Source organism: Euprymna scolopes, chromosome 18 (assembly GCF_053919585.1).
Source record: "Euprymna scolopes isolate OS-2025 chromosome 18, ASM5391958v1, whole genome shotgun sequence".
In the NCBI taxonomy this organism is placed as follows: Eukaryota; Metazoa; Mollusca; class Cephalopoda; order Sepiida; family Sepiolidae; genus Euprymna; species Euprymna scolopes.
In genome coordinates, this window is record NC_136499.1 from 25,752,453 (window position 1) to 25,767,657 (window position 15,205).

General features: G+C 31.5%; 1 protein-coding gene across 1 annotated transcript in view; it reads right to left on the reverse strand.

Moving 5' to 3' along the window:
- The window catches only part of LOC145297541 (solute carrier family 12 member 2-like), a 101,382-nt gene extending 86,349 nt beyond the window's left edge, over positions 1–15,033 (reverse strand). The window contains exon 1 of the mRNA XM_080143498.1: positions 14,894–15,033. Within this exon, the coding sequence (XP_079999624.1) occupies positions 14,894–14,896 (3 nt within the window). The 5' untranslated portion in view covers positions 14,897–15,033. The remainder of the gene's footprint in view (positions 1–14,893) is intronic.
- Positions 15,034–15,205: the final 172 nt, after the last annotated feature.

The following is a 15,205-nucleotide window of genomic DNA, read 5'->3' on the forward strand; positions in this document are numbered from 1 at the left end:
TTGATTGCTGCTATTTTTTCTGATGAGTTAATAGCAAAATAGATTCAATGATTGACATAATAATTAAGTGATTGATTTTGTGCAACGAAACAGATGCTGTCAAGAATTGTAAGTGTCAACTGAATTAAAGGAATACATTGTAAGATGTTCAATGCCATGAAATTTGGAATATACTTTTGTCATTTACTCATTATATATATTCAAAACTGTACAGAAGGTCAGAAAAACATTGGTACCCTCGGTTTCAAGCCTAACATAAAAGGAACCACTTAATGGCAAATAAATCTAGGCTCTCGTCAGCCATATTGTTTTCTGGAATGGACAAACATACAAACATATATAAATACAGACAGACACACTAAGAGAAATATAATATAGATGATTGAAAACAATATGGCTTACGAGAACCTAGCATTATTTACCATTAATTGCCCCTTCCTATGTTAGGCTTGAAACTGACGGTACCAATGTTTTTGGCCTTTACAGTTCTGAATAAATAAATATTAAGCTCTTATATTGAAAATATATAATGTGTGTGCTATATATGTAATTTAACCTGAATCCACCGTTTGTATTGTTGTTGGATATCATTTATAAATTATGTTTGTGTTGGGATGCAAGTAACACGAGATCAGTGATTAGCATAGGTTATGACCCCCGAGGGGGGGGGAGACTAGTTTTTACGCCTGGTGCTCTTTGGCAATTATTTGGGTTAACGTCAATCCTGGACAGCGGTTTACCGGCGCATAAAAAGAAGAAAACCCTGCTGCTGCTATCATCATCATCATCATCATCATCATCATCATCATCATCATCATCATCTATTAATACGATAGCGTGTGTGTTCTTTTGCATGTCACGCTTACATTTACGTTTAATTGTTATGTTCTTCTATTTCTTGTCATAAATAATTTTACCAAGAATTCTTCAAAAGTTTTGGTTTCGGTTTCGACTAAAGCTGATGGCACTTAAATCCTCTATTTTTTTTATAAATAATTTTATAAAGAATTCTTCATAAGTTTGTGTATCGGTTTCGATTATGGCTGAAGGAACTCAAGTTATATATATATATATATATATATATATATATATATATATATATAAACAAACCCCTTTTCAAAGAGAGAAGGCAAAGCCTGGAAGGGTGGACCTCCTAGAACTGCACGGAACTAAGATCTGACGGCAATCAATAGGGGCCAGATCATTACATGAATGCTCTACTCTTTTGATTTGGGGGCTGAAGATAAAAATTCCTAACTGTCAAATACGTCCTAAGATACAGTGATGTTGCCACATCTGGGAAGGAGTTGCTCAGAGAACCCTTTCCTACCTTGATGCACAACCGGCTTCATAATCTAGTGGGCGATGTAAATTTTTGCGTTCCTACAACCTATATCTCACAGATTAGAGACGTTGTGGGTCTATTTCTGTTCTATCGTTATTTTCATGGCAAGTGCTCGACCGAGCTTCAAATTTTACACCACCACTAGTCTAGCTACAACAACTGTCAATAATTTCCTTTACTTTCTATCCGTGCCTAAAACTAAACGGAAACTTCATGAGCAAAGTGTCTTTCCTAGAACTGCCCGTATGTGGAACACAATACCGCAGGGTTGCTCCCCGTTGAATTTAATATTGTCGTTTTCATGTCAATCATGGAATTGTTAATAAAATTCACAATACTTCCTGCAATCGAATCATATTTGGTACAAGTAAACTTCAGTCTATGCACTGGCTTGTCCACCAAGATTTAGTCATGAATGTCCAACAGTCTTTGATCAAAGTTCGATGATGTGCCAAAATACTTTGCTTATCGCCTCATTAGTAATAGATGTGATCTTGTATAGGTTTCACACTCACCAGACCTTCACCCCCTCCTATTATAGTTTATCTTTAGGGTTATATCAAAGAAAATATATATCAAAATACTTCTCGACATTCTTGAACTGAAGAGGGCCACCACGGTTCACATCAGAGCTATACAAGGGAGATACATGGAGTAACCAGATGTGCTTATCATTGAACAATGATAAAACAAAGACTGTTGGGTGTTCATTGTTGAAACTTGGTGGACAAGTCAGACATAGACTGAAATTTATTTGCATAAAAATTGTGTAATTTATTCACGATTTTATTCGTGGCATTTTTAGGGACAAGAGGTTCGGTCTTGTATTTCCAAGTTGAGTGTAGCAGACCTAATGCTTGTAAAATCTTCATTTCTTTAAAGAAGTAAAGAGATGTTCACGGTGTGAGCAAGAATTCAAAATGGCGTTTCTACCTTTGTTGGTGTTGCTAATTGACCGGACACTTTCCCACAGAAAGTGTATCAAAAAACGGTTACCGTAAGGGGAAGAAGATATTTTCTATTGAAATAATTTTTTCGGACTGATGGAGACAGATGTCGAGAAAGGTAGCTGGCACTAAAGGGTGGACGAAAGGCGGGTCTCGACAAATAAATAGGCCGGGATGGAGTTGGGTAGGGGACTGTTCGGATACAGACCAGGTATGAAAATGCGTTCGCGGATGGTGGAAACGTGTCGTTTGTTTTTGTTGCTGTTTTCTTTTTCAATGGAGACGTTGATGAAAACAGTGAATAAAACAGTGAATTGCTTTTCTAACACATGATCGGACAAATTAAACATGGCAAGAGAATGTTTGGGCTTACAACACACACACACACACACACACACACACACACACACACATACAAAAAAGCATACATATTTGAACCTTCTCCGCCTTACAGTACTATTGTTGCTGACGGCCTGTAATATAGTTCTATTCAATCCTAGGAGGCAAACCCTCCTAGGCTTTACCTTTTATCTAAGGGGATAGTTTACTTCTAACCGTCTGAGACGCCCCTACCGGGGAATGCCAAAGGGACTGCCGAGAAACAACACCTACCCTCATCTCTAACCTCCCGACAAGAATAATATTCAACCGTTTCTTATATTTGAGGCAAGTTATCAAATCGTCGTATGATGAAACTTCGGGCTCCGAAGCACAGTGGATAGATCCGTTTAGCCTCTACGGCACCAGGTGAGCATTGTCTGAAGACAGCGGTTTCAATCCTACTCAAAACAGGCCAGAGGATTAGTTGGTCCAAACGTGATAAGACAACAACAACTATGGAAGACAGTAATTACTGGGGATTCAATTACAAGACTCAGCATTCCTAGCCCGTCGCGATTAATCACCTGAAGAAGGTCAGAGGATGAGTTGGTTCAAACATGGTGAAATAACAACAACTATGAGGATGGGGATAACATTCCGCAAATAAAATAAAGGCCAGGCTTATTGAGCACTTAAGATCAAAAAATTTATGCATACAAACAAAAGAGATTTGCAAGTATCAATATACATGAAAATAAAATACCACGTCCGCATGTAGATTTGCGTTTGTTGACAAGGTGATTACCGCCCCCTCCACACGCACAAATATCGCTTGTTGAATCATTAATAAAATTAACAATCTTTTCCTCAATCTAACCATATATAGTAAAAATTTACTTTAACGGATACCTGACTTGTCCGCAAAGTTCCAGTCACGTATATCCAACAGTTTTTTTAGCTGTTTTCACGAGATCCCCACTGCAGAAGGGTGTGGGACAAAGCCATTTAATGTGAGCGAAGACAGTTTCGGGAATTGGGGAAGCATTCTGTAAGGATACAAAAATAGCAGAGAACAGTTGTGCGGCATTTCCTTAGTAGGAACGCCTCGTGCGATCGTTTCTAATGCTCTCCCCCACGCTGGAGGCAGTAATGCTTGGGAGATTGGCTTTCTAAGATCAAACTGAGGAATACGTCATCTAGATAAAGCTGTCAAAGCAAGCCCTAAATTTCCGGAATGTTGATCAACTACAGAGTTGACATTTAGTTTATAGATACTACACGTCGATGTGATGTAGATGGAAGCGATAAGATTGGTCGTAATTGTTACATGCAATCTAGATCAAGAGATGCCACTATTAGGGAGGATTTAATGAAGGAAAAGCATTTTCTATTTCGTTTTGGATGTCATTCGTAATATGAAAATTAATTAGAACAATGGCAGGAAAACAAAGCTTAATTGAAAAAGAAAATAAAAACAATTTGATTGTTCAATGGATTAGTAAATTGTATGGAATCTCCATATGCAACTGGTTCGCGACCCTCTACGATCACCGGCCATGCAAACGATGTCTTATTGCACACACACACACACACACACACACACACACACACACACACACACACATATATTTTTTCCATTTACATCCCAAACAAGGCACTGTGCACCTTTGATGTAGGGAGTTGAGCAGCAAGATGTCTGTTCACATTACACTTGAACTTCTGCATGTAAGTACAATTGGGAAAGCAGGAACCCGGAAGGGAGATCCAAAGTCTAGCAGTTCTATATATATATATATATATATATATATATATATATATATATATATATATATATATATATATATATATATATAGAGAGAGAGAGAGAGAGAGAGAGAGAGAGAGACAGATGGATAGAGAAAGAGAGAGAGAGTATATATGGGGTATATATACATACATATATATTATTATTATTATTATTATTATTATTATTATTATTATTATTATTATTATTATCATCATTTATAATGTTAGCATTTTGGAATATATATATATATATATATATATATATATATATATATATATATATATATATATATATATATAGTATGTTTATTATACTAACATAGGAAAACTAATCTACACACACACACACACACACACACACACACACACATATATATATATATATATATATATATATATATATATATATATATATGTATGCATATATATATACACACACACATTTATTTATATATAAGTGAGTTTGTCTGTCTGAGAAGCGATCTCTATCAAACTCTTCTCTCAATTTTTGTCTACAGACTTAAAACTTGATATATAAGGGATTTTAGACATGTGGAACAAATTCGATTTGGTTTTTAACCATTAAAGTAGCTGCTAAGGTGTCAAAATTTTCTTAAAAATTGGAACTTGACAGTCGACTTAATGTGTTATTTATACGCATGCGCATATATGCATTTTTTTTTAACATTTTTTTTTTCTTCAGTTTTTGTATGCGTGTGAAATTAAGTCAAACGGTAGCGAGTAAGGCTAGAGAGTTATATGTTTTGGTTTCGAGTTTAGCTGATGACACTCAGGTCTTATATTTTCATATCGTCAATAGAACATTAGACGAGAAAAATGTGTTTATATTTAGATTTTTTATCCACAAACATGATTAGACAAAACGTATCATATCTCCGAACAGACAAATCAGTCCACCAAACAGAGCATATACTACATAACATCAAACGTGTTTTAGTAGACCACAAAATTCCCGTTCGCATATGCAGTAAAAAAATGAAGAAAATATACATTTTAAAACTAAACGCACAAACATTTGATCTGAACTGAAGTTTTAAGATGTATATATATATTTTTTATTAGTGTTGGGACAATTAATTGGAATCGGAATCGGAAATGGAAAAATGAAAACTAAATGAGGAATCAGAATCGGTATCGAAAAAATGTGTGCGTATTTTCCAATGCCAAAAATGAGTTGTTGTTTTTGTTTTTTTAATCTTACTTTTCCATTGCTGGTATCAGTGATAAAGTGATTAATATTTATTGATTTTAAACTATCAGTAAAACTAAAATCGATAGATCAATGCTCCCCCACCCACAAGTTTTTTTTTTATGTTTGCCAAAATAGATGCATATATTTCATGGGTATTTACGATAATTCTAAAAAAAAAAAAAAATACAGCTTTATGATTAAATAATTAGAGTTTAAAAGAATTGCGATCAGTAATTGTATCGGAATTGGGGAAAAGGGTTCGCTTTGTCCCATCAGTAGTTTTTTAAAATAACGCGTTGTTGGTTAAAATAAAATATTTATTCTCAAATGTAATTCACGACTTTTAACAGATGCTAATTTCGGTTAAAAGATTGAACGTGGAACGGTAATTTCATATGCTTTATGTTTCCCGTAAGGTTACTTTTTTATTTGTGAACTGAAAAAAAAAAATCACTAATTTTTACTCGGAAACTTAAGAATTCTTTAGTCATATTTGTTGGTCTATCCGGCCATATCTATCAGGATTTCAAAAGCAGTAAATGATGCCGTGTTCATTCGGCCATTTTTGTTTTATTTTCCAAATGTGAACACTGTATCTCGTGTGTTATGATCGGACTCGGCAAGGGGTCACCGACTTGGCAGGTAAAAAAACAAAAACGAATAGCGGAAAGTAACGAAAGTAACGTTTTGTTTTCATACTTAAGCACGCCTTTCCGGAAACAATAAAGCTGAAAGTGTACTTTTGTACGTTTGTCTGGAAATTTATATCTGCCAACCCTAAAAAAAATCATTATATTTTATTACATCTCATGTGTTTTCATCGACGAATATTTTCTGTTTTGGCTTATCTTTTTTACGGCGTATCAACCTCTTTTTTTTTTTATTGCACACTAATTTAATTTATATAAATTTTTGCTTTTTATTATATTGGTGGTAATGAAAAATTAACGAATTTAGAGCTCTACTGTGAAGCATTTCCTAAATGCTATGGTGGAGTAATTTCTCAAATCTCAATACCCCTTATGTCAAATCTCTGTAGACTGAAAATTGACAAAGTAGTTTCGTAGAGAAATGTACACACACAGACATACACACACAGACAGACAATTTCACAACAAATCTGTAACATATACTCTTATGAGAAAAGAGAACATGTTTTCAAAAATTTTCAATTGAACTTCAACACACACACACATATATATATATATATATATATATATATATATATATATATATATATATATATATATACTCTGAATATCATTGAACATCAGACAAATGTAGTATATTTGGTATAGTACTATTTATATTATATCATATTATTGTCTATCTTGTTATAACTGGAAAAAATATTACTCTTGGTATATTTACAAGAAAGCCATAATATCTAACACTAATAATATATATATATATATATATATATATATATATATATATATTATTATTATTATTTTTAAAACAATAATCTACGTACACGCGTGTTTCGAGTTAACTAACTCTCATCAGCGTAGCTCGACTGTTTTTAGGGATCGAAAAACAACAACAAATATATATATATATATATATATATATGAAGACTAGCAGGTTGGCCCAACATTTTCCGGGATTTAATGAGGATAAATGATTGTTCCACACCCCCCCATGACTTTTATTGTCACTGAAATCGGTGAAATCCTCTATTTTTTTAAATCAAACCGATTGGTTGCTCTAATTATGGTGTACTGGAAGCAAACTTCACATGCCTTCTCACAGTGACTTAGTCCACAATACCTTTTAATCTACAGTGCACTGTATCAACTTTCTGTGGATTTTATAAAATTATCTGTAAATAAAAGCTTTATTTTAAGTTTCAAATGAAAAAGTTAAGTACCAGGATTTAATTGTGCTCTACACAGAAACATTCATTTTTAACGCGCCCCAGTCTTATTAAAGAGCCTCCTGTTGATTTTATTAAATTTTAACATGATTACTTGAAGTAACGTTAAACATACAAAAGTAAAGTATAATGGTTTAATTGTGCTTTAAAAAGAAACATATATTTGGAACGCGGCCCTGTCTTATAAAAAAATCATAAAAACTTAAATTCATTTGTGATGTTAGGATGTATAAAAGTGTTAACTTTGGTCAAAATCGGACTTTCTTTCTTTAATCGGATTGTTTCGATTATCGATCTTCGATACTTATCAGAAGCATTCCGATACAAAACCTACATAAGAACACTCCCAGACACATGTACATTCGTGGGAAATTAAAAACAAAATAGCTAAGCCGTTTTGGAGTACACGGTGCATTTTATTTTTGAATAGATCTTTGTTTTAAATTTCATCCCCTATAGAAAAATGGAAACGGCACTAATCCAATGCGGGTTTAACCGGCTTCCTCCAAAGAAGAAAGTTCCATGTGAGTATGAAATTCACAAGTGCTCCCCAATCGCATGCACATCCCCGTTAGGGGAGATAACGACTTTAGGTTTTTGCAACTCTTGCAGGGAGGTGTCGACGTGGCGACGTACTCCTGCATATAACGCCTGGTATTCTCAAATTGGTCAACCATCTGGTTACTGACCAGGCTCAACGTTGCTTAACTTCGCTGATTTAATGAAAACCTGTGTGATTATGCCGTGCGCATCCTCTAGACAGACAGAGAGATAGACAGACAGGCAGACAGAGATATCAAATACCATAGTATACATTGCTTTTACTTAAAAAAATATTTTCACTTTCACTAAAATGTAGTCCCCCCCCCTCGATTAGACCGTTTAATCAAGTGAAGAGCAAATGACCTGTCTGCCCTCACCTGCCAGCGGACGCCCATGTTCAGAGCACTCAGTTTGTAAACCTAAGCCTGAACAAGTGGCCTCTTCCCCCACGTGTACTATTGTTTACGACTGAAGCCATCCTGTCCACATGGGAATATCATACCGGTTTTGAAATTCGCCGTTTAAAGTTATGGGAGAAAATCTTCATCGCAACAAGAGGAAGAATTGTTCTCTTAATTATAACATAACACAGAAAAAAAAATTAACTAAAATCGGGTATATTCTTAATTGTAATTTGTTAAACAGGTTTTTTGTTTCTTTTGTAATAGAACGAAGGAGCGCACTCGTTTATTTATTCTTATTTGAATTTATTTTGCAACACTCTTAAACGCTCATTCAAACCTAAATGCCGCCCGACAAATTAAATACAATCTTTTTAAGTTAAACAAACGTAACGTTTAGGAAATATTAACGTATTTTTTTTTTTTTTCGAAATAAAGAAAACTGGCCCAAGTTTTAACAATCAAAAAGATAATTAATCTAAATTTCTTAGTCATCTTTACTTATATAAAGTTTACATTTGTGCATATGTTTATATAATTCTATGTATTGTGATGATGCGATGATTCCAATATGATTACTGATTCCGATTCTTTTTTTAAATCTCTAAATATTTACTGAATTTTTTTTTTTTTTTTTTACATGGAGGTCACCACTTATCAAGGCCCGGAAGCCACTCGGGGATAAGGGTTATTGTGTGTACAGTAATCAATGGGATAGTCAGTAATCGTTGGTATTGGAGATTTGATAAAGTGCCTTATTTAAGGGGGTTGTTCATCAGGAATTTGTTTATGTTGGACTTGAAGACATCCAAGTTGTAGTCTGGTGGGAAACAGGCAAACGGAAGAGAGTTCCACAGTCGTGCAGTTCTAAGAAAGAAGCTTTGTTCATGGAATTTACGTTTGGATTTAGGCACGGATAAAGAGTGGGGAAAATTAATGACAGTGGTTTCAGCTAAACGGGTGTTTATCGTGAAAGATTGGCGAGGGGGGAACCAGAGATTGGAGCTCAGACGAGCACTTGCCATGGAAATAACGATAAAAGAAAGACAGGCTCGCAACGTCTCTTCTGTGGGAGAGAGGTTGCAGGGAAGAGAAAAAGGCATCCCCCACTAAACCACGAAGTCTGTTTTGTAAATAGACTTCGTGGCTTAGTGGTTTTTATATAATTATATAGATGCTGCTTTTTTTTTTTTTTTTTTTAATTACCTAAAAAAAAATTTTAGCAAATGCAAAAATAAACTTGTATGAGACGGGAGTTTATAGATTTAAACGTTTCTGATCGATTAAAATCAATAAATATTTATCGTTTTATAACTAGTACTATATATATATATAATATATAAATATATAAAATATAACGTATATAAAATATAAAATATATAAAATGTATATAAAATCAATAAATATTTATCGTTTTATACCTAGTACTATATATATATATATATATATATATATATATATATATATATATATATAATATAAACATATAAAATATATAAAAATATATAAAATCAATAAATATTTATCGTTTTATACCTAGTACTAATATATATATATATATATATATATATATATAAACATATAAAATATATAAAATCAATAAATATTTATCGTTTTATACCTAGTACTATATATATATATATATAAACATATAAAATATATAAAAATATATAAAATCAATAAATATTTATCGTTTTATACCTAGTACTATATATATATATAATATAAACATATAAAATATATAAAAATATATAAAATCAATAAATATTTATCGTTTTATAACTAGTACTATATATATATAATATATATAAATATATAAAATATAACGTATATAAAATATAAAATATATAAAATGTATATAAAATCAATAAATATTTATCGTTTTATACCTAGTACTATATATATATAATATAAACATATAAAATATATAAAAATATATAAAAATCAATAAATATTTATCGTTTTATAACTAGTACTATATATATATATATATATATATATATATATATATATATATATATAAAATATAAATATATAAAATATAAAATATATAAAATATATATAAAATCAATAAGTATTTATCGTTTTATAACTAGTACTACAAAGTAAAATTTTGTTTTTAAACAAACACAAACAATGCAATTCTGAATGTTTGAAGATGAGATGTGAACGTTTGTATTATTTGGATTAATCGGACAGTTATTCTTATCTTGAGTGTTATTAGCACAACCTTTCGGTCGCTGTACCCTGCGACCTTCTTCGGGTGTTGAATACATGTTTCTTTTTCTCTACTAAGGAAAAGAGTTCGAATCGTGGGTTTGAGGGTGGGTCCGTAGATCATAAAGAAAGTTCAATATTCAGCGGTCACTAAGATATGTTTTAAGGTTTTCCTATGACTCAATTTTTCAATTAATATTAGTGAAAAAAAAAGTGTTTTACGAAACAGAGGATCGATACCCACGCGTATTTTCATTTAAAATAATAAAAAAAGAAAAATGCAATATAAATAATACAAGCACAAATAATTTGTTTAATTAAAAGAATTGTTTAGTCACATTTTTTTTCCGATTCCGATAACCCCAACAGTTCCGATTTTTCCGATTCCCGACTCCGGATTACTCATCCCAGCACATGTACACGAGTCACTACTAAACTAATTAACCGATCATTACGAATTATTAAACATAGCTGTTAGACGCAAGGGTTGGTAATGTGGACTATATTTAGTCTTATTTACTAAATATAAAGGGATAAAAACGGTGGAAGGTCTTCGTGAAATTTCGGATACCTCTAATTTTTGTTAAATTAATTTTAGCATTAATAGATTGTAGATATAAATTAATAAATATTTCTAAAATTTCAGTTTCTTTTGAGTATTTTAAAGAGTTTAGATGGAGGATCACTTCCTACTTAAAGATTCAAATGCATCAAATTTTCCTTATGGTTATTTAACATCAATTAAGTAATATTCTCTGAAGATTCCTCTTAAGGCTCTTTAAGCGTAAGCTTTAATTTTATACGTTTTTAATTTTGTACATTTTTAATTTTGTACATTTTTAATTTTGTACATTTTTAATTTTGTACGTTTTTAATTTTGTACGTTTTTAATTTTGTACATTTTTAATTTTGTACGTTTTTAATTTTGTACATTTTTAGAATCAAAAGCAGATAATAGATTAGCAGAGGAATAATATATTTTTCGTAAGCATTACATAACATAAAAAAGCATTACATAACATAAAAATCAATACATAACATAAAAACGTTGATGTGCCGTAAAAGAGACCATCAGAGTGCGCAAACCAATTAATGACTTGTTTACAGCGTTTTGTTTCGGTGTTAAACAGCTCAAAACTGGTTTATATATCATAAAACAGAGAATAAAAATCACACAGAGAATTGTTTAGGGGTTACATAGCCAAAGAAAAGTTAATACGTCATAAAAACAGACAAATAAAAGTCAATCAATGGTTTACGGTGGGTAATGCGAATGCGTTCGTGGCATGAAATAACATTAAAAACGCAGATATGTCATCAAACGGGGAAAAAAAGCAAACAAATTAACGAATCAGTTAATAATTTTCCGCTACAAATGGAACCTAATAAGTAGCCAGTGTACTTGTGCATAAGCAGATCTTTGTTTTTTGTTTATTTTTTTATTTGGAAAAAAAATGTAAATTCGGAAGCCTTGAGAGATTAAGAAATCACTCGTTAATTTATTTACAAAATAGTTTATTAAAGACATTAATTTGATTTCTCGGCGGGTTTCGTGTTGAAATGAGTGTTATATATATATATATATATATATATATATATATATATATATATATATATATATATATATATATATATATATATATAACTACTTAATTTACTCACATAAAATTAATATACGAAAGTATAGATTTATGCGTAAACTTTAAGCATTTACTTCAAAAGTGCTCAATACGTAGGTAGAGAGCTAGTTAGTAAGTTATAAAATGTATATGGCGATTAAGCAACACTGAATAAAGAATCCTAGTGGATGAAACGCGGAATATTCCGTGTAGCTTAATCGCCATATACATTTACATGTAATATATATGTGTGTGTGTGTGTGTGTGTGTGTGTGTGTGTGTGTGTGTGTGTAATGCATTATTTTAGGTATAAGTTCATATAGTATATTGTGCATAAATTTCATTATTTATCGACGTAAGTAGAGTTGAGTAGTAGTAGTAGCTTAAAATACACATGACAAGAAAAACATCCATGTTTCACTCTCGCAGGAAATCAACAGGCTATATATACATATAAATACATGCATATATATTCACACATTCATATATATATATATATATATAAATATGTGTGTATTCATATATACATACATATACACCTATATATATATATATATATATATATATATATATATATATATATATATATATATATATATACTGTAAACAAAATGCAATTAAAACCATTGATGAGATTTAAAGTAAGAGAGTCCATAGCGTAAATGTGGTATTGTAATAATGGCTGAAGAGAACGTGATTTCCAAAAAGCAAAACAATGTACAATTGGATCAAACTGCGTCTAGTTGAGGGTAGAGTAAACCCAACCCTAACCAACACCGCCCACAGAGAATAAATAGTAATTCAAAGTGAAGTATCTGTACTCTTCCCTGTAAAAGGAGAAGAAAAATCTCAACTGAGGCGGCAATTTTTATTTTCGTCGATTAAGCTATTCTTTTTATGAGAAAGCTGGACAATCCCCTTTAACACGCGCGCGCATACACACACACACTCTCACACACACACACACACACACACACACACACACACACACACACACACACCCGCTATAAAAACCAAGGTTATGTCTAATTTTTCTCCCATGCTAAGCAAAGTAAATATGGACTAATAATTTCCCTTTCAAAATTTCCCGCTTTTAATTTAAATACACAAGTACTCATGTATAAGTTTAACGATATTGGTTTCACTCCAGAACTCGATAAACACGCGTATACGAACGATACTCGTTTTGTCGTTTTACGTTTGAACTAAACATCTGAGAAACACACTGTTTAATTGGAGTTTAATTTTAAATTTAGTTCTAATATTTTATCATTTAGCCATTTGTTATATATATTTATACATTGTCTTCTGCTCATATATGTAGCCAATGATGTTTGTATAAATAAATAAAACTCGCTCCTTATATATATATATATATATATATATATATATATATATATATATATATATATATATATATATATATATATATATACATACATATATATTTGTTTTTGTATCGGTAGTAAATATCATTTTCTATCTCTCTCTTTTCGTCTCTCTATCTATCTGTCTATCTCTCTCTCCCTCTCTCTCTCTATATATATATATGTGTGTGTGTGTGTGTGTGTGTGTGCGTGTGTGCGCATCTGTGTGTGTATTCAAATGTATGTATGTATATGTGTGTATGCATATATATGTGTATATGCGTATATATATGATGTATTTGTATCATTTTCTTAATTCATGCAAACATTATTGGCTACATGTATGCGCATATGTAGCCATAAATGCGTGTAAAGCAAATTATACAAGAATACAGCTTTACTATTTTATAAACACAAGAGTTTCATCAAATTAGCATCTAGAAAATCACAGTAATACAATAACGTGTGTGTTACAAAGCGCGGATATTACATCCGATAATTGATACGAACGACTGTAAGCAATACAGTACATGCAAGCAATAGAAATCAAATTTATTCACATCTGAAAATCAAAAACGTTTACTTTTAAGAATAAATGAGAAACAATTATGGAACAATATTTTGCCGCTCTCAACTACCGAGACGAAATCCAGACTCTGCCTATGCACAAGACCGGATTTATATATTTTTACATGCAGTCAAATAGAACATATAACAGGAATTTACAAAAATACATGCAAAAAACTCTTCAAATTGGAATTAGATCAATGAAATAATAACGAAAATAACATTTTCTGTGTGCGTGTTTTTGTTTAAATAACAATTATCACTAAAACTAAAAGTTAGATTCTAATGTTTTGTATTTTTATGGTCCAAATTAAACGCGAGAAACTTAACACTAACGACTACGAGATTAAATTCAACTTCGCCTCATAAATTCAGCTGGAGTCAAGATCCTAAATTCATCTACAGATCGTAAGAGTCATAATGGTAGCCTTTTATGAACACATTCTCAAAAGATAAGAAAGTGTGAACATCTTAGATAAAGTACCCGTTTGTTTTTATTAATATAATAGATATATTTGCCATGCGATAACATGTGTACGTGAAATTAGAATGCTATTTTATCGCTTTAGTGATTAGTGTTATTTCAAGAAGCACACGTTAAAAAAATAAATAAATAAATAAGGCAAGCAAATGCTGTAAGAAACGATGCAAACACGTGAAATAAAGATGGATTAAAAAAAAACAATACTTACCATGTTGATTTCTTCTCCAGATATGATCGCAAGAAAATCGTAGATTTCGCAGTCTTTTATCGGTAAAGAGTCTTTTTTTTTAATATCCCACGAATGTCTCTTATATCATGGTTTATAGTTGAAGAATAACTTTTTTTTCTTCTTTTAAACGAAATAATAACTAAAGAGAAAGGCAAGAAAAAAAATGATTGAAATGTCTTGTCTTGCCGAAGGTAAACAAATAATAATAATAAAAAAAAAGAATCCACGAAAAAAAAAAAAAAAAAAGAAACCACGAAAAAAAAAAAAAAGAAATCTACCACAAATACGTGA